General features: G+C 35.7%; 3 protein-coding genes and 1 long non-coding RNA gene across 4 annotated transcripts; 1 reads left to right on the top strand and 3 right to left on the bottom strand.

Moving 5' to 3' along the window:
* Positions 1 to 7,502: 7,502 nt before the first annotated feature.
* On the bottom strand, positions 7,503 to 8,835 carry LOC131425784 (small ribosomal subunit protein uS8A). Its single transcript, XM_058587933.1, has 3 exons — positions 8,738 to 8,835; positions 8,215 to 8,516; positions 7,503 to 7,651 (listed from the first exon to the last, which is right to left on the bottom strand). Exons 2-3 carry the CDS (start codon positions 8,511 to 8,513, stop codon positions 7,558 to 7,560), a joined length of 393 nt encoding a protein of 130 aa, XP_058443916.1. The 5' UTR covers positions 8,514 to 8,516; positions 8,738 to 8,835; the 3' UTR covers positions 7,503 to 7,557.
* A 3,883-nt stretch (positions 8,836 to 12,718) lies between these two features.
* Positions 12,719 to 15,914, bottom strand: LOC131425783 (uncharacterized). The gene is made up of 3 exons (XR_009229028.1): positions 15,607 to 15,914; positions 15,388 to 15,550; positions 12,719 to 13,993 (listed from the first exon to the last, which is right to left on the bottom strand). It is a non-coding gene; the product is annotated as an uncharacterized LOC131425783 (long non-coding RNA).
* Positions 15,915 to 15,976: 62 nt separating this feature from the next.
* LOC131428162 (uncharacterized) lies at positions 15,977 to 17,127 on the bottom strand. Its single transcript, XM_058591874.1, has 4 exons — positions 16,828 to 17,127; positions 16,636 to 16,769; positions 16,447 to 16,566; positions 15,977 to 16,330 (listed from the first exon to the last, which is right to left on the bottom strand). Exons 1-4 carry the CDS (start codon positions 16,964 to 16,966, stop codon positions 15,977 to 15,979), a joined length of 747 nt encoding a protein of 248 aa, XP_058447857.1. The 5' UTR covers positions 16,967 to 17,127.
* A 765-nt stretch (positions 17,128 to 17,892) lies between these two features.
* Positions 17,893 to 19,882, top strand: LOC131425782 (uncharacterized). The gene is made up of 2 exons (XM_058587932.1): positions 17,893 to 18,022; positions 18,102 to 19,882. Exon 2 carries the CDS (start codon positions 18,139 to 18,141, stop codon positions 19,744 to 19,746), a length of 1,608 nt encoding a protein of 535 aa, XP_058443915.1. The 5' UTR covers positions 17,893 to 18,022; positions 18,102 to 18,138; the 3' UTR covers positions 19,747 to 19,882.
* Positions 19,883 to 24,180: the final 4,298 nt, after the last annotated feature.

The raw sequence follows: 24,180 nt of genomic DNA, 5'->3' as shown, positions 1-24,180 counted from the left end.
AATGATATTCGAGTTCATACCAACTCGAATGGAATGCGGAATGGAAATTGAAATGGCACATTCGATCGGACGTACAGAGTAGGGGTGATTGTAAAGTAATGTCGCTACTCAGTATTGTTTGGCAGATAATAATGAATAAGTTAACTCCACAACAACGCTTCCAAATCGTAAAAACTTATTTTAGAAATAAGTGTTCAATTAAATATGTTTATAGCGCAAAATTCTTTTCTATGATGAGGCACATTTTTGGTTAAATGCTATGCTTAGTGTTAGTTTAGGATTTAAAGTATTCACCCCGATTCTGTATTTCGTTAGATTCAGATTCGATCGAATGCGAAATTTTCCATTCTAATCGAGTTCGATTTTCCATACCAAAAGCATAACTCGATCTGTAATTCGATCAAATCTGTGATTTGAATACAAATTTTAACATTCGATCAAAATATTCTGGTTAAGTCTATGATAACAGTCAATATGGATCTGTTTTTTTTTTTTTCATAAATACGTTTATTTCTTAAGGCAGTTTACATAAGTTTTTCTTCGCCGTAGTATCACTTTTACATAATATTCTTATCCTAATTTAATTCTAACATAGTCACAACGTTTTGAATTTATTTATTCTCTTATTACTTAAATATCATCTTAGGTAACTCGTCATTAATTATGAAATCTACTCGGAAATATTATTTGAACCAAACGATTAACTTCTATAAATTATAAAATAAGCTGTTATTTTCAGACATTTTGTTAATAATTTCATAAACTGTTTCGAGTTTGTTTGTATCATTACATTATTTTTATTCTAATTTAGCTATTGGTTGAACTCATGGACGCAGCTGGGATCAGAACTAAGTCTTGAAAGGGGCCTTTATTAAATTGAAACTCCAGTTTTCTTTATGAAATGATAAATAAGTTTCATGTATGAAAGGTCACGACAAGCAAGAATGTCTCGAACTGGGATATTGGATAGTCTACCTTGGGTACGCAAAGAATTTATTAGTTGAGATCTGACATCACGATACTCCACGCATGTCCAAACGACATGATCAATATCTCGATAACCTTCGCCACAAGCACAATGATTAGTCTCGGAGAGCCCAATTCGAAGGAGATGTGCATCTAACGTGTAGTGATTGGACATGAGTCTGGACATCACACGAATGAAATCTCTACTCACATCCAGTCCCCTGAACCATGCCTTTGTCGATATTTTCGGAATAATTGAGTGCATCCACCGACCCAGATCATCTTTATCCCAAGAAGCTTGCCAGCTGGCAAGTGTTCTTTGGCGAGACGAGCTATAGAATTCGTTGAAAGCAATTGGTCTCTCATAAATTTCACCCTCAATAGCACCACGTTTGGCTAAAATATCGGCTCTTTCATTGCCAGGAATGGAGCAATGAGCCGGGACCCAGACTATAGTGATTAGATAATTATTGTTCAATATGTCGTTCAGGCACTGTTTTATTTTGCCCAGGAAAAACGGTTCAGTCTTGCCAGTCATGTTTGAGCGAATGGCTTCAATTGCACTCAGACTATCTGTGAAGAGGAAATAATGGTTTGGAGATAATGTGACGATTACACTCAAACTATAATGAACTGCTGCTAGCTCTGCTATATAAACAGATGCAGGTTCTTGAAGCCTAAATGATGCCGAAACATTATTGTTGAACATACCAAACCCTGTCGCTTCTTCAATTCGCGATCCGTCCGTGTAAAACATTTTCTCAGAGTCAATATGCCTGAACTTACTTGAAAATATTTTTGGGATTTCCGTCGAACGTAGATGATCCGGGATTCCACGCACTTCGCGCTGCATGGATGTATCGAAAAATAAAGTTGAGTCAGGGACATTTAGGAGGCTGACACGGATAGGAATATATCTTGAAGGGTTGATTTCCTGTGACATATGGTTAAAATATACTGTCATGAATTTTGTTTGAGATCGAAGCTCGACTAGTCGTTCGAAATTATTAATTACCATGGGATTCAGCACCTCACATCTTATTAGCAGGCGTGATGAAAGCTCCCAAAATCGATCTTTTAATGGAAAAACTCCCGCCAGAACTTCAAGACTCATTGTATGTGTCGAATGCATGCACCCTAAAGCAATTCGCAAACAACGATACTGAATTCGCTCCAGTTTGATAATATGAGAGTTTGCAGCGGAACGAAAACAAACGCATCCATATTCCATCACTGAAAGTATCGTTGTCTGATACAATTTTATTAGATCTTCCGGATGAGCACCCCACCAAGATCCTGTTATTGTTCGAAGAAAATTTACTCTTTGTTGGCATTTTGTTATCAGAAACCTAATGTGTCCTCCCCACGTGCATTTGGAATCGAACCACACCCCGAGGTATTTAAAAGTTAAAACCTGTTGGATCATTCTTCCCATCATATGGAGCTGAAGCTGCGCGGGATCATGCTTTCTTGAAAAGACGACTAACTCTGTTTTCTCCGCAGAGAATTCGATACCAAGATGAACAGCCCAATCGGACAAGTTATCTAAGGTATCTTGCAATGGTTTATGCAGATCAATAGCTTTGGGTCCAGTAACTGAAACCACGCCATCATCTGCCAATTGTCTTAGTGTACATGGGGTTACTAGACAGCTGTCAATGTCATTTACGTAAAAATTATAGAGGAGCGGACTGAGGCATGAGCCTTGCGGGAGACCCATGTAACTATTTCTGAGTGTTGCCAAATCGCCATGTGAAAAATGCATGTGTTTCTCTGACAAAAGGTTGTGCAAATAATTATTTATAACCGCTGGGAGTCCATTTTGGTGAAGCTTGTCTGAAAGAACATCAATGGAAACTGAATCAAATGCTCCTTTAATGTCTAAAAATACAGATGCCATTTGTTGCTTTTGAGCGAAGGCAATTTGGATGTCAGACGAAAGTAATGCAAGGCAATCATTCGTCCCTTTATTTCTACGGAAGCCAAACTGAGTATCTGACAACAAACCGTTCGTCTCGACCCAAGTGTCGAGACGTCGTAGAATAATTTTTTCGAACAATTTTCTGATGCAGGACAACATCGCAATGGGTCTATATGAGTTGTGATTGGAAGCTGGTTTCCCCGGTTTTTGAATGGCGATAACTTTCACTTGTCTCCAGTCAGGTGGAACAATATTTTGCTCAAGAAACTTGTTGAACAATTCCAACAAACGTCTTTTTGCGAGGTTGGGCAGATTCTTCACCAAGTTGAATTTAATTCTGTCCAACCCTGGAGCGTTATTGTTACAAGACAAGAGTGCTATAGAAAATTCCATCATTGAAAATGGGTTATTAATAAAACCATTATTTGGAGGAGATTCCCGTATAATGCTCTGCGTAGGAACAGAATCTGGGCAAACTTTCCTAGCAAAGTCAAATATCCATCGGTTCGAGTATTCATCACTCTCATTGCCCACGTTACGATTCCTCATTCGTCTGGCCGTGTTCCAAAGAGTGCTCATTGAGGTATCTCTTGACAAACCTTCGACAAAATGTCTCCAATAGCTACATTTTTTGGCTCGAAGTATGCTCTTGTACTTGGTTTCTAAAACCATAAGTTTTTCAAAATTCTGAGGAGTTCCTCCTCCCCGTTTTAGAAACGTCTTGCAAGCATTTTGTTTTGCGAGTTTAGCCTCTGAGCACTCTTTGTCCCACCAGGGGTTGGGAGGCCTTCTGTTAGTCGTTGGCCCAGGAAAGCGTTTAGTTTGGGATTGTTCTGCTGCCTCCAGAATCGAACAAATGAGGAAGTCATATTCTTCAAGTGGAGGGAGCTCTTCCATTGAATTCAAAATACTAGAGATACTACTTTGGTATTTAATCCAGTCGATATTTTTTGTCAAATCATATGGAATAATAGCGGAAGTAGCAATGCAATTGCTACTGCTAATTGAGATGATGATTGGTAAATGATCGCTACCGTGTAAATCAGGCAGTATTTTCCAGGTGCAATCTAGTCGAATTGATGTTGAGCAAAGAGATAGATCTAATGCACTTGGGCGTGCCGGAGGTCTTGGGATCCGTGTCATGCTACCCATATTTAATACCGTCATGCTAAAATTGTCACAAATGTTTTGTATTAAAGATGATCTGCTATCATTGTAAACGGAACCCCACATCATTCCGTGCGAATTTAAATCCCCCAGAATCAATCGTGGAGCAGGAAGGGCTTCAACCATTTCATTAAGCTGTTGCTGTCCAACTTGTGCTTTTGGAGGAATATAAACCGAAGCTATGCAAATATCTTTGCCTTTAATGTTTATTTGGCAAGCAACAACTTCTATACTAGAAGTTGAAGGGATGTTTAATCTATAAAAGGAATAGCATTTCTTAATTCCCAAAAGCACTCCACCATACGGAGAGTCTCTATCGAAACGTATAATGTTAAAATCATTAAAATTTAAAGCTATGTTTGAAGTAAGCCATGTTTCGCATAAAGCAAATACATCACATTTTTGACTATGCAATAATATTTTAAATGAATCAAGTTTTGGCATGATGCTTCGACAATTCCACTGCAGGACAGTGATTGTATCATTTGCGACGGGTGATAAATTATCCATCAAAAGATACAAAACCTGAGACAATTGGCCATTGAGCTGATAACTGCTTCAAAAAGGTTCTAGCTATTGGAAGGAATGCCATTATGAGGGTCTTTAAGGGTTCAGATATATTGAATGCTGAGAAAATCCATTCAACAATTTCCGAAAACTTCAGTAATCCTGTTGGTGGCTGTGAAATGGAGCCCACTGGATTATTATCTTTTTCTGTACTAGATCCTGGATTGGTTTGTGAATTTGACAAACCAGGAGGCACAGTCTTTGGTTTTGACTTTTTTTGTTTAACACGGGGATCTTTTTTTGAAGATGAAATTTTAGGTGTCTTTTTTGGTAATTTGGAAGAAGACTTCTTTCTCTTAACTGACCCTTGGGTAGTGATAAACGAATTACCTTCACTATTTTCGTCAGAGTCAGAGTCCTCAGGTTCCTCTAGATTTGAAAACCCGTTTTCGGTTTCCAAAGGGGGGACATCAATGACCGTTTTAAGCATTTCTGCATATGTGCGCTTAGACCGTGCTTTTAAAGAAAGCTTAATTTTGTCTTTGTGCACTTTAAATGCAGTGCATACTGAAATATCATCATGAGGACTATTCCCACAATAAATACATTTTTCAATTTCCTTGTTGCAATCATTATCTTTATGAGGCCCTTCACACTTAATACATTTTGGTTTATTACTACAGTAAGTAGCTGTGTGGCCGAATTTTTTGCAGTTCGTACAATTCATTACATTTGGAACAAAAAGCCGAACAGGGAGGCGAATTTTATCGACATAGACATGGGACGGCAACGCAGACCCGGCAAATGTCACTCGAAACGAGTCTGATGGGCGATAAACTTTTTTTTCCTCTTCATGAACTACTGAGTACAGTTGTTTGCACTCCAGTATTTTCACACCCTCAAGCATAGAGTTCTTGAAACGACCAACACCATGCTTGAGTAAATCATCTACCGAAAGACTCGCTTCGGTAACAACACCGTCAATTTCGACATCTTTGGAGGGTATGTAAACTTTATACTCTTTATTGAAATGTTCCGAAGAGACAATATCATTCGCGTGTTTCAAATTATTTACCACAACACGAATTTTATCGTTATTTACTTTTATGATCTCTTTGATTGAAGAGTATCGTGATGTCAAACCTTTATTAATTTGAAAAATGTTTAATGGCTTTGATATACGTCTAAAAAAGACTATCCAAGGCCCAGAAGAGCTCTCCTGATATTTTTTCGTTCGTGGGGGTATCGGATTCATGCTAGGATTTACGTCCATGGATTCATCCATTACATTAAAATTTTTAACTAAACTTTAAAATAAAATTTGAAACCAACACTACACAGTACTCAATCAAAAGGAAAAGAAAAAACTTCTACCTTGAAATTGTTGTCTATCTCCGTTGCACTGCCGTGTAGATCCTCGTTGCTCTAGATGTTCTTGTTGGATGTATCTGGACGTTGATACAATGCTGAAGCTCACTGTAGCGATAGAATATGATGTGATGCTACTGCTACCTGACATCCAGCACCACTCGAATTCCGATTTGCTTTCGTCTTCGCCAGCTGTAACCAGCGCAGGTCACCGGTGTATACCTGCGTGTTGTATGGCAGTGGAAAGACCGAGTTGTCTTGTCTCCTTCTTCCTTGTGCTCCGCACCGATATGCTTCTGCACCGAAGTGCCTTCGCACCGGTGTGCCTTTGCACTCTCCTGCTTCTATGTGCCTTTGCACTCTTCCTCTTCGATGTGCCTTTGCACTCTCCTGCTCAGCACTTGTGGCTGTATATTGCGGCCTGGGTAGAGTTTGGGAAACGCCCTTTGTTGTTTCCTTCACCAGCTTGGTCCAGCACTAGGGCTCTCTTATGCAGCACGATTTTACGTTTTAACGGCTGCTGCCAACAGGTCTCTACCTGTAGTTCAACCGTTGTCGTATTTAACGCGTGTAAACCAACCAGCGTTATTAAACTGTACGCTTCTATACACAACCTTCTCGGTTGAACGGCTATTACTGAATGTTGAAAACCGAAGATGAATATGGATCTGTTGGATTGTTGTAATAATGTTGGATAAGAAATGTTTATGCCTGATAGAAACTATAAGATTTCAGTTTGATTTGGCGTTTGCCTATTTTTTTCTACAATATCCTCAATTATGTGTTTCTTGATTAAAACTTCTTCTACTTTCGAAGAATTGTCATACAGTTTTCTTTGCTTTGACATCTCTCAACAATATTCAGTACTTGTTTCGAATCTAAACCTGGTCAATTTTGTTCACAATATTGACTTCGTGTTTCCATTTGAACAATTCTGCTAACGAATCTCATTGAATTCTTGAGGAGTCTTACGGTCTATATTCTCGATCGAAAACAATTTTCAAGAGATGGTTTCAACGCTCCGAATATGGAGAATTTTATGTGAGAAACAAGAAACGTAGAAAGTCGTCGAATAAAAGACATCAAATCGCATGCATTATTTGACGAAGATGACACACAAACGTAAAAACAACAATAGAGGAGTTCGGATGGAAAATGCTACCGCATGCGACATACTCACCAGACCCAGCCCCTTCAGTTTATTACTTATTTGCCCTGACTCACAATGGAACTGCTTTGATGTGACATTTGAATTAAAATCTTCAAATGTTCCGATACAAACTACAGCCAACTCAACACCACTTTGGTTTGACTGACGCGAATTCCCAATAAAGTAGATTTAAAAATTGGCGATCAATTCTGAATTACTGACGAGACTCATTTCATAGTTTGGCGCAAGATTTCAGTTATACAGATTTTTGTGCAAAAATATATTCTTTTGAAGAGGTCATAAGAATTTTCGGACTCTAAAATCATGGAACAAAACGTTGCCGTTCTCCTTTCTATGCGTAATAAATTCTTAATATGACATAACATTCACAAACAGAAAAGAGAACGGCGAATTTTGCTAGCGTTTATGTTTTGGAATTGTTGATTTTACTCCGTATTATTTAGTCGTTCAACAAAATCTAGAAAAAGTAACCTAAAATCTTGCCTCCAAGATGTTTCCTTCTGGCTTCCTCGTGATCCATAATACCACCACTGGTAGTGAGCACAACGTAGCTGAAAAGAGAAGAAAAAATCACTTATAGTTTCAAGGTTTCACAAAACGATGTAAAAAGTTTAATGTCATAAATTGTGCTGTACCCATCCATTGAATCGGAATTGATTTTAGGCACAAAACCGGGATTAATGGTGGACGTTCTCCGAAGAGTTCATTGTTCTTGCCTCCTAGTGTTCAAAAGCGTATCGACTGTTTGATTCGCTCTTAGTTAGTAAGAAGGCTTTTGGTGGAAACTATTATAGTATTAAAAAGCTCTAAAAATACTCAATAATAACGCTTACTGTATCACAAAACTAATCCAAACTTGTCAATAGTTAGAGTAAAGAACTCAGACTTTTAACGTCAACAAATGTTGGCGTACCTTTACAATTGCAACACTATCTTAACATTTCCTTGTTTTGACATTGTTTCACTGATAAAAATCTGCCGATAAATAACAAATTTTACTGCAAATTCTAGATAACCGATTCAAAATCCTACTTCAATTAACTGAATTCGAACATACAAGAGATTGGCGAAGTTTTCGATGTTCATGAAGCGCAACTAAACCTAGTCTACTCACCCAAACTGACGGGACGGCAGCAGCGTATTGGTCCACCGTTCCACATCGTTCAATTTTACATCGAAGCGAGGCGAAATGATGCCGGCTTTGTTGAGGCGACCGGTTAAATTTACAACAACCTTGCCAGACCGGTGGTCATCAACGATTTCGAACTCACCGATGTATCCATGCTTCATCATTACGGTAAGGAATTTAATCACCACTTTTGAGTTTGGCCGAATTAAGACTTGCCGCTTGCCTCGTTTCTCGGCGTTGTTGATGCATTTAAGTGCATCGGCCAGCACACTAATGCGAACCATTTTCTGCAAGTTTAAAAGAGTATGAAATATCACAAACAAATCAGTAGAAGCTGCAGGTTATGTCAATGCCTTCGGACAAGCTAACAATTAAACCGATTTAATTCCTAACTGAATCGTTTCTTACAGAACAAAAAACTTGTACTCATTAAACAATTCCTTGTAATCACATTTGTATAAAATATCAGCAAGACAGTTTTCTAAAACAGCAAATACTTCAACTTTACCTCAAAAGTTTATTTATCGACACAACATACGTCGAAGAGAACTTGGCTGAAAAGAACAGGAAGTCTAAACTTCATTTCGCAGTTGGCAATACTGGAAATTTGACAGTTGCACCCGGTAGCACCCGGTTTACTTATGTTTATTTGAGGGGAAGGAAACCAACCCAGTTAATACGTCTGATACGGTGCAACCCAGCTAAATCGTCCGATACATGGATTCGAACAAAATGCAACTTCCGATTCCAAATCGGAGTCCGGATTACCCGAATAAAAAATATTGCAGAAAAACAATACGATTTATTGTTACAAAACCTTCCACAATTAAACTTTGACCTTTGAAAAACATTTCAATGTATTGTTATACACTATTCATTTAATTGTGAACACTTCGGAAGTGTAGACTTGTTGATACAGAATGGTTTGCACATAAGAAAAATTTTCGTAACTGTATGACATAAACCAATGTCATAACAAGTTATTTTAAAGTGCCATCACATTGATGTATATGTGTATTCCCAATAATCTTTATTTTTCTCAACAATTGCGGCAATACTAAATGTCAAACATATAATAAAAAAGTTTTGAACGAAATGGCTGCAACAACCTTCGCTGCGAAAATTTTGAATCAAGTTCTCCATCTCAGCTTATAAATTTATCGCACCGTAAGTACAATAATTAAATTGTCAGTGATATTTCTACAAAAAAACGCATTAGCAAGTGACAGTTTCTCAGAATTGGTGGGAACGATTATAATCGCATCACAGTGATAGGAAGATAGCATAAAGAAAGAAAAAACTCACTTGCTGAATTAAACAATATTAAGCAAATTATTTTATTCTTTATGTCCAAGTGATGACATTTCAATGCAAAAAAGTATTCTACATGAGGATTATGTGTAAAGTCTGTTAAAATTTAAGTATTTCTATTAGTTTATTCGTATTTTTCACTTAGCTTCCATGTGTCTATTTTCTTTGGTTGTGATGTGATTTGCTATTGAATCAAACTACATGTGTTCAACACTTCATTTTTTAGTTGAAATGATTAAAGCAAAAATGTATGTGCAAAACACTTGATTCGGTCAATCGTATTTCAATTGAAGTCTATATGGAAAACAATTTGACATCCACATGAAATTATATAGAATCTAGTGGTAACGTTATATCTTATCGTTTTGATATGCATTTCAGATAAATGTACTATGAGTTCCACTAAATATCATCAGTTTTTACGCTCATTTTATATGTTAAATAATATTTTCATGAATTTCATGTATTCTACATGTTTTGATAATTCGAATGCTTTGCACATGATGCTAAGTGTGCAAATTATTTTCAGTGCAGTGTAAAACGGCCCTTACATGATCATTAGAAGTGTCGTGAATTCTCCATATAAATTTGGAATGTCATTACTTAGGCTGTGAACCATTTCGCGGTTAATTATAACTTTTGGTTAAAATCTGACACTTGTAATTAATGATGGAGAAAGTTAACACAAAGAAACTGTCATTTGCACTTGGGACCTTTTCTAACGTTTATCGATAGAGTGACTATACACTCAGACAAAAAAACTAGCAATATTCATTAGTTTGCATTATGTTTTTTAGCCACAAGGAATCGGTAAACTTTTCATTGATTTGCCTTATGAATTTAACCGAATCAAGTTTTAAGAGTTTCATATCTTTTTCATAAGGTAGCGTTATGAAATTTAATGATCAAACTAATGGTTTCCAATCTATAACATTTATCTAAATCATGATTTTATCACACAAACATTGTAATTCCTCATATAGATTTCGAACGAAATTGTTTGTGAATTGTTAAACAGTTTTTCTCATATTTTTTGTTTTTAATATTGTTGTATTATGTTAATATACATAAAAATTAATTAGCAAGACCTGGGTTATGAACTTCTGTATTAAATGAACTTTTATCAAATCATTATTTTTTAAATTTCAATACATTAAAAATTTTATTAGAATATTTATATTGCTTCATACTTTTATTGGTGATGCTCTGATGAATGATGTGAAATACATTCCAAAATATGTATCTGAATTGTAACGATTAATAAACACATTAAAAGTGTTGTGAAATACATAGTGAACGCGGTAATAAAAATATGATTCTAGTGAAGTTATTGTACTGAAAAATTAAGAGACAAATTAGTGATTTAAATTTTATTATGTACATTAACACAATATTTTTAAGTCGAAAATGCCAGCTTGATCAAATCAATAATTATAACAAAAAAATGTTTGATTTGTGTATTATCTCATTTCTTGACATAGATAGTTTACAGTTTTTATCTGCATGTACATACATATTTATAAACATTCAAATTTATATAAAGTTATTGTTTTTCCGAAAAAGGTATTTACTATCAATCTCATGAACACTGAAAGGCGAACCATCGATCTTGCTAATGTCCAAAAACTGTATTGTTCCGGTTCTTTCTTTGGCTTCAAACGCTAAATAATGTTCTTGAAAATCTCCTACCTTCCACTGTCTACACACTACAAATACTTCATCGTTATGTTTAACAAAATCTTCAATTTCGAAAAGATTAATCATTTGCTTTGTCGTTATTGTTATAAATTTACCAACGGTTAGCTCGGTACCTTTGAAAGTGACACTCTGAGCAAATAATACTTCTTCATCTTCAGGAAACGGACACAGAGAAATTATTTTAGAATGATATGGCCTGGATTTAATGGATTGCTGTTTAAAATTACCCTCATTATCAGTAAGAGTGAACAGCTTATTGTAAACGTTGAAACTGAACTATAAAGATGATTTGAGACATAAAGTATACGCCACATTAATGCGGGAAGAAACCACATTAGCATATTCTTTGAAACTCTGATGTCTTGATTCATTTCTAAAACACATCATACGCTCAATAGGACCACATTCTTTTATAACTTTAGGATAGTGCAGAAGAAAATGTTGCTTAGGTTTAAGATTTTCACAAAATAACTCTTGATATAATCGGTGATGTGAAAGAATTAATAGTTCCATCTCGTTTAAACTAGTTTCAGTGAAAGATCTGGCAAGAATTGAATCAATCATTTTGATTAAAATTTTACAAAAGGTCCATACTGGGTCATTATTTGGCACATAGGGTCCTACTATAAAAGTAAAATTTTTATAGAAAGATCTCGTCTCAGATGCAGTCATTCTAATTGTAATTATTTTGCCTCTGGTTTTCTTATCATAAGTCTCATCGAAATCTGGTATGCGACGCAAGCTTGTATCTAACGATGTACGACTAATGAAATGCAGTCTTGTATTTAATACGGAAACCGTAAAGAATCGTTTTTTGTAAATGAAGTAGTTTAACGCAGAAAGAAAACCATACTTGCAAACACCATTGCTAAAAAGGTCATGCATAGCATCAACGCTGGGATTTTCAATCACGTGGAAGAACTTCAATTCATTGAAGGCGGATCGTCCAACGATGCCAGTGTCAGAATGATTATCTATTCTAACATCTTCTTCATAATTTTCTACGTTTCGTAAACTGTCAGTGTATTCCTCGCAATCACCTTGTAGGTTATGTCTATGTCTACGACAAAACCTACAGTAGTAATTTGCATTAAAGCCAGCAGACAAGAGCAATAATGAATGTACACCCAAATTGTCGCCTTGGAAGAGACATAATACAAAATAAACTCTTACATATTCCTCATTTAATTTCAGAACAATCCCTTCTTCTTCTAATTTTTTAAATGGAATGATCAACTTCTGCACAAGTTTATTCATACCTGTTTTGTTTATAATAACTTTTCTGATCATTCCTGCAACAAAAATATTACACAGCCTAGATTTAAATTCATCCGGAAGCGTTGGGAATTTGTAATAAATTCCACAAATCGAATCAATTTTGCTATGCGAACTTTGAGGATCGTTCACCTCGAATTCGTCAGCGTACAACCACAACGGTATGACATAGTTAACTTCTTCATTATGGTTAAATTTAGATTTTATCTTCTTGTACACATTTCCATTAACAAAATGAACAATTTCACCTGATCGTTCCAATTTTCGCGTATGTTCCATAGTTTTACAAAAAATATTTTCCATTTGAAAAAAGGATTTTATTTGAAATTCGATCTGATTCAATACCAAGCATGACTTACGACATTCTTCAGTAATAGAGATTTTCAACTCATTTTGTTGTAAAGTTAATATATTTGGTGGTTTGAAAATGCCTATGTCCTCTATGTGTTTTAAGAACTTATGATCTGTATCTATAAAATCAAAACTATGCTTCAATTGTGATAGGTATTTTTTAAAAGTGTAATTGATCTCAGTACTATCAGTGCATGTGCTATATTTTTCAATGTTTTCAACAGCTTTCGAACAAAATTTTTGGGTAGCTTTCTGTATTTCTCGCACATCGCTGCGAGCCAAATTGGGTCTTTGATGTAGGTTTAACGTAAATTCAACAGCCGATTTTTTCAAATCGTTTAAATTAGCATCTAATATAGAATCACTGTTATCTGTAGGTACCGTATTACCTTCGACTTTTCTCACTTTGTTTGTTGGCAAATTAAATTCTAAATTAATATCATTTTCTCTGTAATTGTAACGTATAGGTGTAACAACTGATTCCGAACTGAATTTATGATTTTTTAAATGCTTCGTGTATCTATACAGGTTAGTAAAAATTTGTATGCAAGCGGGAAACGTGCATTTATACTCATAAAAAACGGGCGGTCGATGAACATTTTTCACGTGCATTATCAACTCATTTGCCGTTGCAAATGTGTCAGCACATGTAGCTACAAAACATGCTATCATCATTCCTGTTGATTCAAATAATCCACGAGCTTGTTTACACACAGATAATACCCGTTATCCGGCAAAACACCATATATGAATTGTTCGATGAAAACCCAAACTAACTTCGAGAGCTTTGATACTGGTAGTCCTAATATGATGCGAAGTTTCACTAGAACATCAACTCCGCGTACAATTGTTTGAAGCTTATATATTATAGACTTGTAAATCACCATACACTCTCCAGTAATTGATGCAAGATTATCTCCCAGTACAATCAGCTTTGGAGGTATGGGAATTTGTTGCTCTTCATAAACTTTGATGTTTTTTTCCAGTTCAGCTTCGAATTCGTTATGATTTTAAACTAATAGAAATGTATCCGCTTGTGCAGTAGCAACTGTTGGCTTGAATCCTTTTGCAGCTTTTACTGGAATCAAAACGGTGTTCAATGCCAATAGCGTGTGTAACAAACGTAAATCTGCAAAAAAGAACTATATTAATGTATTTACACACAAACTTTTTAGAATTTAAAATTATTAACTGTTTTATCTGCTTAAGATACGAAATCTTATTGTTATCATGTAATACAGTGATGCCAGGTATAATTTTCATGTATTTTTGGATAGAGTTTAAAAAATCTTCCAATTTTAACTAAAATCTGTGTCCCTTTAAGCATGCAAGCGGAATCGATTTAGTGTGGAAAAGGGCCTTGTTAACTTGAAAAGTCTGTACATTTGACGAATAGTTGTAAGCCGTCGAATTACCAAAATTTTACAAAAACTAGTAGCATCTCTAAGAAATTTTCAGATTTTGGCATCTCTGACAAGATAACAATATAATATTCTAATCACGATAGAGTATAATAACGGTGGTCGCATGCGTGTTTATGTTAATTATTCTTTATGAACAGGAAAAATTAGAAAAAAAAAACAAAGATGCTTCGAATTGTATCTAGTTGTGGTAACTAAAAATAGAATTTAATTCAACCTTTATCCTGTTAATAACATTGTTTTACTTGTAAATAAACAGAACGTACCCCAAACAAAATTTGAAAAGTCTCCCAGTGGGGACGGGTATGGGTTAGTCGATGCCTCTCATGAAGCACACCTGGACTCGATTCCCAGCCCCGATCATAGGGCCAGAAAGAAGACATAATGGAAATTGTAAAGCAGTTCAATGTGATCACCTATACTACATTGCATCGTGGCCCTTAATAGTTTTCAACCGCCACACGTCAAAATTATATGTAATATAGTTGCTATAGTTTTCCTATATATGTTCATATTTCCTTATTTTGATTATACCCTCACTTTTTAGAACCGCTAGGTAAGAATAGATTGCCAAGAAGATCAATTATTATTTATATATCGATGTTATATCATTATTAGTTCGTGGAACCCTGCAGTGCACAGATGAATACAAGGAGAAAAATGTTCTACTGGAGAAACGAATTTAGAGCATATCTAAAATTTCGAGAACAGTAAATCACAATATGATGGATTCGGTGACAGAACTCATGGTTTTCAGACAGAATTCAATAAAACCATAGAATGAATCGAGCAGTTTTGGAGGAAAAACTTCACATAATTGTGAAAGTGCCGAATATTATGATGCAGTATGAACAACATTTTTGATTATAGATAGTGTGTAGAAGAGTGTAGATATACATTAAATAACAAACGCAGCCGAACTAATGGACGAACTGAAATATGTTTTGGTTAGTCACATACTGTAATTCACTAGAGCTATTCGGAAAAGTTTTGAGTATTGTTGGTCGATCAATAAGATTATAACGATATTGAATTTGAATATGTGTCAAGATTACCAGGTACATATAATAAAATGAATTTAAATAGTCTAAAAATATCTCACCGGTGGAATGGTTTGAGTCCTCGATTATCCGAATTAACTCTTTAGATGTAGGATCTTTTGCTCTTTTTGCAATGAATTTAGCGATAGATTGAAATAATGAATCCCATTTTTGACATCCACCGTGGGGGTTTGTTAGGCCAAGTTTTTGAAAGTCAATATCTAACTGAAATTAGAAAAAATATATATTAAATTTGTTTTTCATCGGAACATGATATTTACAAGTTGATAGCCATATTCCTCTCTCAAATGCGAATATGTTTGGATGACTGAGCTGGCTTTATTAAATTTTTGAAGATATTTCTTCCTCACTGGGAAACTGACTTCCCATTGGGATAACACCGTAGTCCAGGGAAATTTATTCAACTCCAACCATGATAGAGTTGCTGTAACTTCTGGAGTTTCGATAGCCTCAAGAGAAACGGTGTTCGGTTGACTGTTTTCTAACTCCTGCCGGTCCCTTTTTCTTTCAGACTGCTTAATATAATTTATTCTGCTATATAATTTACCTCTTGGGTTTGCTCGCCCAGTCTGAGGTATATAATAAGTTTGCTATGAAAGAATAAAAATACTTAGCTCTGATGTGGTATTTTCACATGAGAATATTCACCTTGCTTTCCTTGGGAAACACCTCTACTATGATGTCACTAAGATCGTTCACAATCTCACCGGAAGTTTTGCGATTTTGAGCCAGATGATATCGTACAACAGTGTCAACTACTAGTTTTCTCCCAGAGTCCGATAACAGATGTGTTTTTCCATTCTGCAATACTTGTTTACCGTATATGGACTGCTCAAGGAGTTGTCGTAGTCTGTTCGGCGTCAACAACGGGTTTAAACTGGGACTGCACTTCGGTTGTTCCAGGTCCCTTTTGTCTACAGTGTCTGTTACAATTTCATTTTCCTGATCCTTGAAACTGCTGTTGCAAGCTTCGAATGATTCGCACTGATTAACAAAAGGTTATGACACAGTTAGTCATATTTTTTCTCTCTCTTCCTTAGCTTAGACCTATCGGTCCATAAAGCCAAGTTAGTCACACTTATTTCACTCTATTTACATACCTTATTGAAGTTCATCTCCATTTCATTATTTGAATGAATTTCATCCAAATTTTCAACCGGTTCGGAAACTGTAGATCTATCTACAGGCTTGACGTCAACAATCGTCGCATTGACTAAACCCTGGGAAATAAGAAAAATAACGCAATAATGTACAATATTTAATCGAAAGTTTAAATAATTAATACTTACGTTCCGTTTGCGCCAATTTTCCACCAAGGACCACAATTCACTTGCCTCAATTGTTGGCTTCGGTCCACTGCTGATGGCTTCGATGAAATTGTTTTCACTCAACGTGACCAAGTGAACCGTTTTAAGTCCGACACCTGTACTTAAATGGATTATAAAAAATTAGTTGTTTCAGTTTATTTTTAGTTACGGTACCTTTGAAAATATCCAGGCAGGTCACAGGAGCTTCTGTGAGCCAATCTGCGATTAGCACGAGCTCGTCGAACTCAACGGTAGCCATTTTTTTTATTTCAATATGATTATTTTTCACACTAGTGACAGATATAAAAATCATAAGGCGACCCAATGAAATTTATACGCATGTTCGTTCGGTACCTTAGTTTTTGATTATGGAAATCATTCAAATGGAATGAAATTTAAATGGTTCTTATGAAAACGTGTTTCTGTATTTTTTTATAGCATCATAAGGCAAATTTTATGAATATCAGCAGTCAATTTATCTGAGTGTAACATTACGGATGAGAAGTCGTCACTCTGGTTATAGGCACTCTATTTATCGAGATATGTACACACTGCCAAAAAATTACCTAATTTTAAGTACTTTTCACTCAATAGAGGGGTTGCGTGCAGGAAGCCAATTTTGGGTAAAATGGGTTTTACTTATTTTTGAGTAAAAGCATCAATAGTACTGATTAGGTAGAAACTACGCAAGCGATATAAAAATCAACTTGGGTAATTTGATTTCAGTTTTCGTTCGATGGTTCGATTCAGCTGCTGGATCTGCATCGTTGAGCGATCGAACGCATCTCGATATCTTCCATCGCCTGAAATGATATTGCGGTATAATTATTATTTTAAAAAGAAATTATACAAAGCTACTCACATTGCGATTGATGACAATCATTGAATTATTCTTTCAAAACTGGCAATTTTACAAAATAATTTCACTCACTTAAAATCTGACCGATAGTTTCTGCAATGCAATACACAAAATTTTTTCACCCAACAGCAACTTATTGAAGTAAACTACACTGTTGAATGAAAACTACTCAATCGATACAGTACTTTTCACCCAACAATTAAAAACATGCTTGATTACTTCACGTTAGGTGAATTTAAGTCAACCGTTGGTTTTTTTTTTTGGCAGCGTGTAGGTTATAAACCTGGTAACCCTAGAAAAAGTTACAGTGACAAGAAGGAAACGTTTCGTTCCGGAACAAAGCGGAATGATTTTTTTAAACGTCTTGAATGGTGTTTACGTTGTGTTTTTTTCGTCTCAGTATGTAAACAAATCTAATATTTATTATGGTCTTTCAAATATTGCTCACCAGCAAAATGGACCGTTATCGGTCTTAGCTGTCCCCTGGACAAACGAAAAGTTTATATTCTGGTAAAATCCAAGATTCAAATAAATTGTGTTCATAATTTTCATTAATTAAAATGTTCCTTGTTTTCCAACGTTACAAAAGCTTGATACATTTCAAGTAAAGACGATCGTCCATCATCATGGACTGGAGCGCTCTTCCGCTCGAGCCGTTGGAATCGATACTCGGAAAGCTGAAATTCAAAGATCGACTCGCTTGCTCTTTGGTATGTCGCAGGTGGAACGAAGCTTTATTTAGCTGTCCTGCGCTGGCCCAAACAATCGTCCTAGTTATAGGAACATCGTATGGGGATGAACATGAACCTGAAGTGCTTTTGCGCTACAGTAAACGGAATTACAGGCTGTTGGCAGTCGAGTTGAACAATAACGTTTCAAGCGCTAAAATTAACCGGTGTTTAGTGAATGTTTTAGATCAATGTGAAGTGCACGGCCTGTCGTTGTTTGGAATGGTTAATTCGGTTTTCGAAAGCATTCGGCTACATTCGGTTCGATTCAGATCATTAACAGAGCTAAGCTTGGAACTTACCGTGGATCAGCTTGTATTACTTTCTTCCGTGCAAGAACTGACGATGGAACAACTTAAAAAGTTCCATTATATTCAACTATATTCCGGATCCGCTCCAGCGTCTGTAGCAGTTTTTCTGGATGCCCCAAACTTAGAATCAGCTGTTATAGTACTTGAATCCCTGGGCGATGAGGAAGCTTTGTACCGAGAAGGTCCCTTACTTGAACTGAGAGGTTGTTCTCGGTTGAAAACATTGGAAGTGGATCTTAAAGGTTGTATGTGGCAAAACTTTTTCACAACAATGCGGCCAAAGCTAGAACGGCTGTTGATTAGACGAGCTAGCGACGAGTCAGAAGAATATGATTGGGATATGCTGTTCGGTAATATGCCTGCACTACACCACGTAGATATGGTGTACTCAAACGACGCGATGCTAAGTAGTTTAAGTCGTAACTGCAGTAAACTTAAGAAACTTGTCCTCAATGGATTCCGATACGAAGATGGATCATTTGGCGATAACATAAACAGGATTTTACTAGAAGAATTACACGTGGATGGTCGGCTTCGTAGTGTTCTATATTCCAATCAGTCTACTCTTACGCTTAAAACAGTAAAAAAGATAAGTTGGAGTAATGTGAAGTTTTCTCGCGTCCAGTATGTTTTCGTGGTCGATGCACCGGAAGTCACTTCAGTTACTGTTCGATGGTGCGACTACAGACGCTTCCAGTTACGGCCTGGCGATCAGTTGAAATCAATTGATATTGACTACTATGGTAATCAAACAGTAGCTCCAAATTTCTTTCGAGCATCTTTAGATCAGCTTCATAGTCTAATCTTATATATCAATGGTAGCTCCCTGGCATTAGTTGGTCAAATGGATAGCTTCCCGTGCTTGAAGAAGCTTGAGTTAATTTGTTCCACAGAACATCACGGTTACGGTATCAGTGCACTTTTCGAAAGTATATGTGTGAGTTGTTTAGGTTTAGTAGAACTAACTATTAGAAATGAGCATGAAAGACTACTTCATATAGAAAACTGTCATTTAATACATTTAGTTCGCCTAGAGCATTTGAGAGTGTTAACATTACAGTACATCACAATAATCAATGTATCTGACGATATAACTCTCGGTTATTGGGTTAGAATTAATGCCAAAGGCTGTCGAATCGTTGATTGTGCAGGTCAGCAAACGAAGTTTCCTATTCGTTGCCTAACAGCAGAATGACATACAGATTTTAAAAATAATGGAATAGAAATTCACTTTTCTGGCGTACCTTTACTACCCATCACCCATCATTACTTTTTTTAGTCTTAATATTTTTTAATGTGTACATTTAATTTTATTAAATTCCAATTTTTAGAACGTGATTTATGAATGTCCTCATAGTTTTAATAAAACGTGTTTTCTATCATCCGAAATATTCCCAAATATCACTGACACAGCGGTATAAACTACATAATTTATCTATGGCCTTGAAAAAAGCGTGTCATTCTCAAAAAATTACAATTAATTGAAAAGTTGAGAAATTATCTTTGCCGTAATTCCACCTTAATCAGGTGTATCATGAGACCTTTTCAAATCACTCAGCACTTGATTAATTTTATTAATTACACATTCCAGTTTATTTTATACAACTACAGATATCGAGGCTTCCATATCAACTGTGCGGAACATTTTTATTTGTTCAAGGAACTTTTTAAACTTTGTCATTTGGGTCCGTCGAAACATTTTAAATGACTGTTTGGATACTGCATTCACACTAATTTTGCTGTGCAGATGAATATCGCATATGATAAAAAAAAAAGAATTGTAACCATTTCGATGCGATTATCAATCGATGTTACCAAAAAATTAGACGTGCTTAACATCAAATGCAACAATTTTCTGTTTCCGAGAAATATTGCAAATAAATCACACGTCATTACATCGAAACAACGTATTGAGTACATTACATCACCCCAACCGAATACTGTATATGATTCTGGTATTAAATTATGCATCTTTTCGTGTAATATTACAACCTATTGTAGATTGTTGTGATATTACATCGTAATAGCTGCATATCAGTAGTGAATAGTGATGTGCAGTAATTTTGATGTAATATCACAAACGTGTTGGTGTCGTTCTAAAGGTTGTAATATTACGCGAAAAGATGCATAAATTCCTTACAGTATTCAGTCAAGTTGATGTAGTCTTCTCAATACGTTGTTTTGATGTAATAACGTGTGATTTATTTGCAATATTTCTCGAAAACAGAAAATTTGATGTTCAGCACGACTAATTTTTTGGTCACATCGATTGATAATTACATTGAGATTGTAACAATTCTATTTTTACTGTGACACTGATTCGGTCATGATATAACAAATTTTCATATGAAGATACGCTGTTTAAATTGTTGTAATTCACTTGCATTTAACAGAGTCTGTTCAATGAACGAAACCCTCAGATGAGTTTTCGTGCTCTGTTTGTGAAACCATAAATCCATTTATTGACAATGTCCTACCAGACAAAAAAAAATAGATTCTTATCCAAAAAATTCCAATTTAAATTATCTAGATCACCTATTACGTTTTGCAATATTGGTCGTTTTCCGAAGAATGTAAATTGGCCCTTAAAATGGATTATTTTCCACCCACTCTCGTTCCGTCATATAAAACTTGGTGGCAAACCACCCAATTTTTTACGCATATTTGCTTTACTCAGACTGTGTACCATTTCGTGGTTAATTTTAACTTTTTGTTAAAATCTTACATTTGAGTGGTTATATTGTGTCGAGTAGTTAAATTTAACTAAAACTGCGGCCCATTTCAAAATTTGACGGACGGAAAGTTATTTGGGCTTATCTTCCACTGGAAATAATTTCAACTAAAGATTTAATATAAGAATTTTCATTGCAAGATTTTTTTCAGTGTCGGGAAATAACCATCGATCTTTCAAAAATAACCATGCTATCGAGCAGGGTTATTTTTGACAACATCAAATTAACCGCTCGAGTGTCAGATTTTAACCAAAAGGTAAAATTGACCGCGAAAAGGTTCACAGCCACAGTATTGAGAAAAGGATATTTACTCATTAAATCAGTTTTCCCATTAATTCCCATTATTTGAAATCAAACTCGAGAAAAGGTCCTAAGTGCAAATGACAGTTTCTCTTTGTTTACTTTCTCTTTCAAATATTACAGTCCAATCAGTAATCTTTCCATCTAATACTTCACACAGGATAATAGCTAAAACCATCAACTTTCGATATGCACTGTAGAATTTGTTGGAAATCACTGGAATTTGCCGTAATAATTGAAAGAGAATGTAAACCAAGAGAAACTGTCCTTTGCACTTGGGACCTTTTCTAATGTTCATCGAGATTTTTACCGTGTAGATCAAATTGCTGACAACTCTGAATTCCGAAGATATATATGCACAGACTAATGTGTAAATTCTTCTAAACATAAATTTTCGTGGGGCACTAGTTCCACCTATATTGAACTGCGCGAACTAAACTGTAAAAGTTTTTTATCTGTGCATGAAATCCGTATTGACGTATACAAATCATTAGAGCAAATTCAGCAGTTAGAAGTTCTATATGGAAGATCTATAATAGAACAGAAACTGGAACAAACGTATCCGCAACAAGCCGTTCTAGTTTTATTCATTCGACCAGTTCTTCTGTCAAATTTAAAACTGGTCTACGATGCCGTTCTATTTTTTGTATATTTGAAACACGAGTAAAACACTGCTGGGGCTGCCAGTTTTTCTTGTTATAAAATCCAGATTTAAATTTTGTAACTGGCATAAATTATGCATCTAGAACTAAAACACTACTGAATATGACAGGGTGGTCAGCTTGGAGCCAGATTCAACAACACTATCGCACGGCATCACATTGAACATATCATGTCAATTGTATGGGTGCGCGATGCTGCTATTCTACGCGCACGAATTTGACATTTCTCTCAGCTACTTGTATGTACAAGTATCGATACGGACTCGCTCGAGGGCACCATGCTCGCAAAAACGAATGTTGCCAATGATATGCTCGGGATATGTGAGAGCTGGATATCTTGTTAATATGATGTCTATGCGATTACCCAACGAACGAGTACTTCTGTTTATCATTTATTTATCTACATCAAAACCTAAATTCTGGACCAAGATTCAGGAATTCAGTTGCACAATTCAGGTACGGAATTTAGTCCTGAATTTAGTTAAAAAATTCTGAAACTGAGTTCATTTTCAGAGTTCAGTTTTTAAATTTAGTTCTAGAACTAAATTCTGAACCTGAAATATGGGAATGGGTTTGGAAAATGAATTTAAGAGTTTCCCAAGCAACCAGAAGTTCCACAATTACTTAAAAAGTCAACTTTCTTGCTGCTTAAAAGTACACGCGGAACTTTTGAGAACTTGAAAGTACAGATCAAGTTCCGTGTGAACTTCCTAGCTGCTTAAGAAAACACGTGGCAATTTTTGACAGTTCGAAGTACAGAACAAGTTCCGCGTGAACTTTCTCGCTGCTTAAGAGTGCACGTGGTACTTTTAGCAACTTGAAAGTACAGAACAAGTTCCGCGTGAACTTTTTCGCTGCATAGAAGCTGAACAATGTATTCTAGAAGCAGTTTAGAAGTTCGTTCCGCTGCGTCGCGCGAACTTTCAAGTGTGGATAATTACTTAAAAAATGGGCTGCTTAGAATCCTATTGATTAACTTTGAGAGCTGCTTAAGCCAAATCAGTCCCTTTTATCCGAACTTTTGGTTAGTTGGGTTTATTCTATATTTGAATGCAGGAATAAAATTCTGAAATTGAATGCAGGTATTAAAATCTGTTTTAGAAATCAGTTCCAACTTCAGGTTCGGTGTTTAGATGTGGAATTTAGTTCCATAATCCAGACCTAAACTTTATACCTTGAATTTGGTTTCAGAAATAATTCAAAGAAATAGATTTAAATAAATAAAGTTTCAGAATTAGAACTCAGCTTCAGATTCTTAGTTTTAAATTGTGGCCGGTATTCTGCAACCAAATTCTGAAGCTGAATTCTGAAACTTGAAATTAAGTTCGGCGTTCAGGTGAACCAAAATCCAGGTACTGAATTTAGTCTCCGACCTAAACGTTTGAGGCCCATGCACGGGCGCAAATTTTCCTAGGTACGCCACTGCACCCAGAAGGTCTGTTGTTTCTGCTGTTAGTTGAAGGTTCGATTTCAACCATGTGTTACCCTTTATACACACAAAAAATAACTTTGCTTAATTTAAGAAGATCGTTGGTAAATTTAAGTGCTTTCGTTGGTTCTTTTCTGCAGAGAGTAAAAACTATCAATTTAAGAGCTGGAAAACTTTTGTTTTCGAAGTGGTTCTGCATTAGGTGTAAAATGCTGTTCTTTTCAATTAAAAGCACATTTTGGTAATCATAACAATAATCATAACAATACAAAAGATATCTGCATATGATGTAAATATTAGAAGCATTTGAAACATTTTACACATATTTTCAAAGTTTTCCTGGTTGAATTTATGATTTTTTGAAGCCTTTTAAAAGCAAAGCTGAACATTTTTATTGGCACAATATTTTTTTTATGTGTACTCGTATAGTTAAACATCGGGACTGAAATGTGCCTGACTACCTCAAAACCGTTATCCGGGTGCGTAAAAGACAAGTGCGAAGAGTT

Source organism: Malaya genurostris, chromosome 1 (assembly GCF_030247185.1).
Source record: "Malaya genurostris strain Urasoe2022 chromosome 1, Malgen_1.1, whole genome shotgun sequence".
NCBI lineage: Eukaryota > Metazoa > Arthropoda > Insecta > Diptera > Culicidae > Malaya > Malaya genurostris.
The sequence above is the reverse complement of the archived record's forward strand: the minus strand, read 5'-3'. Positions and strand labels throughout refer to the sequence as shown.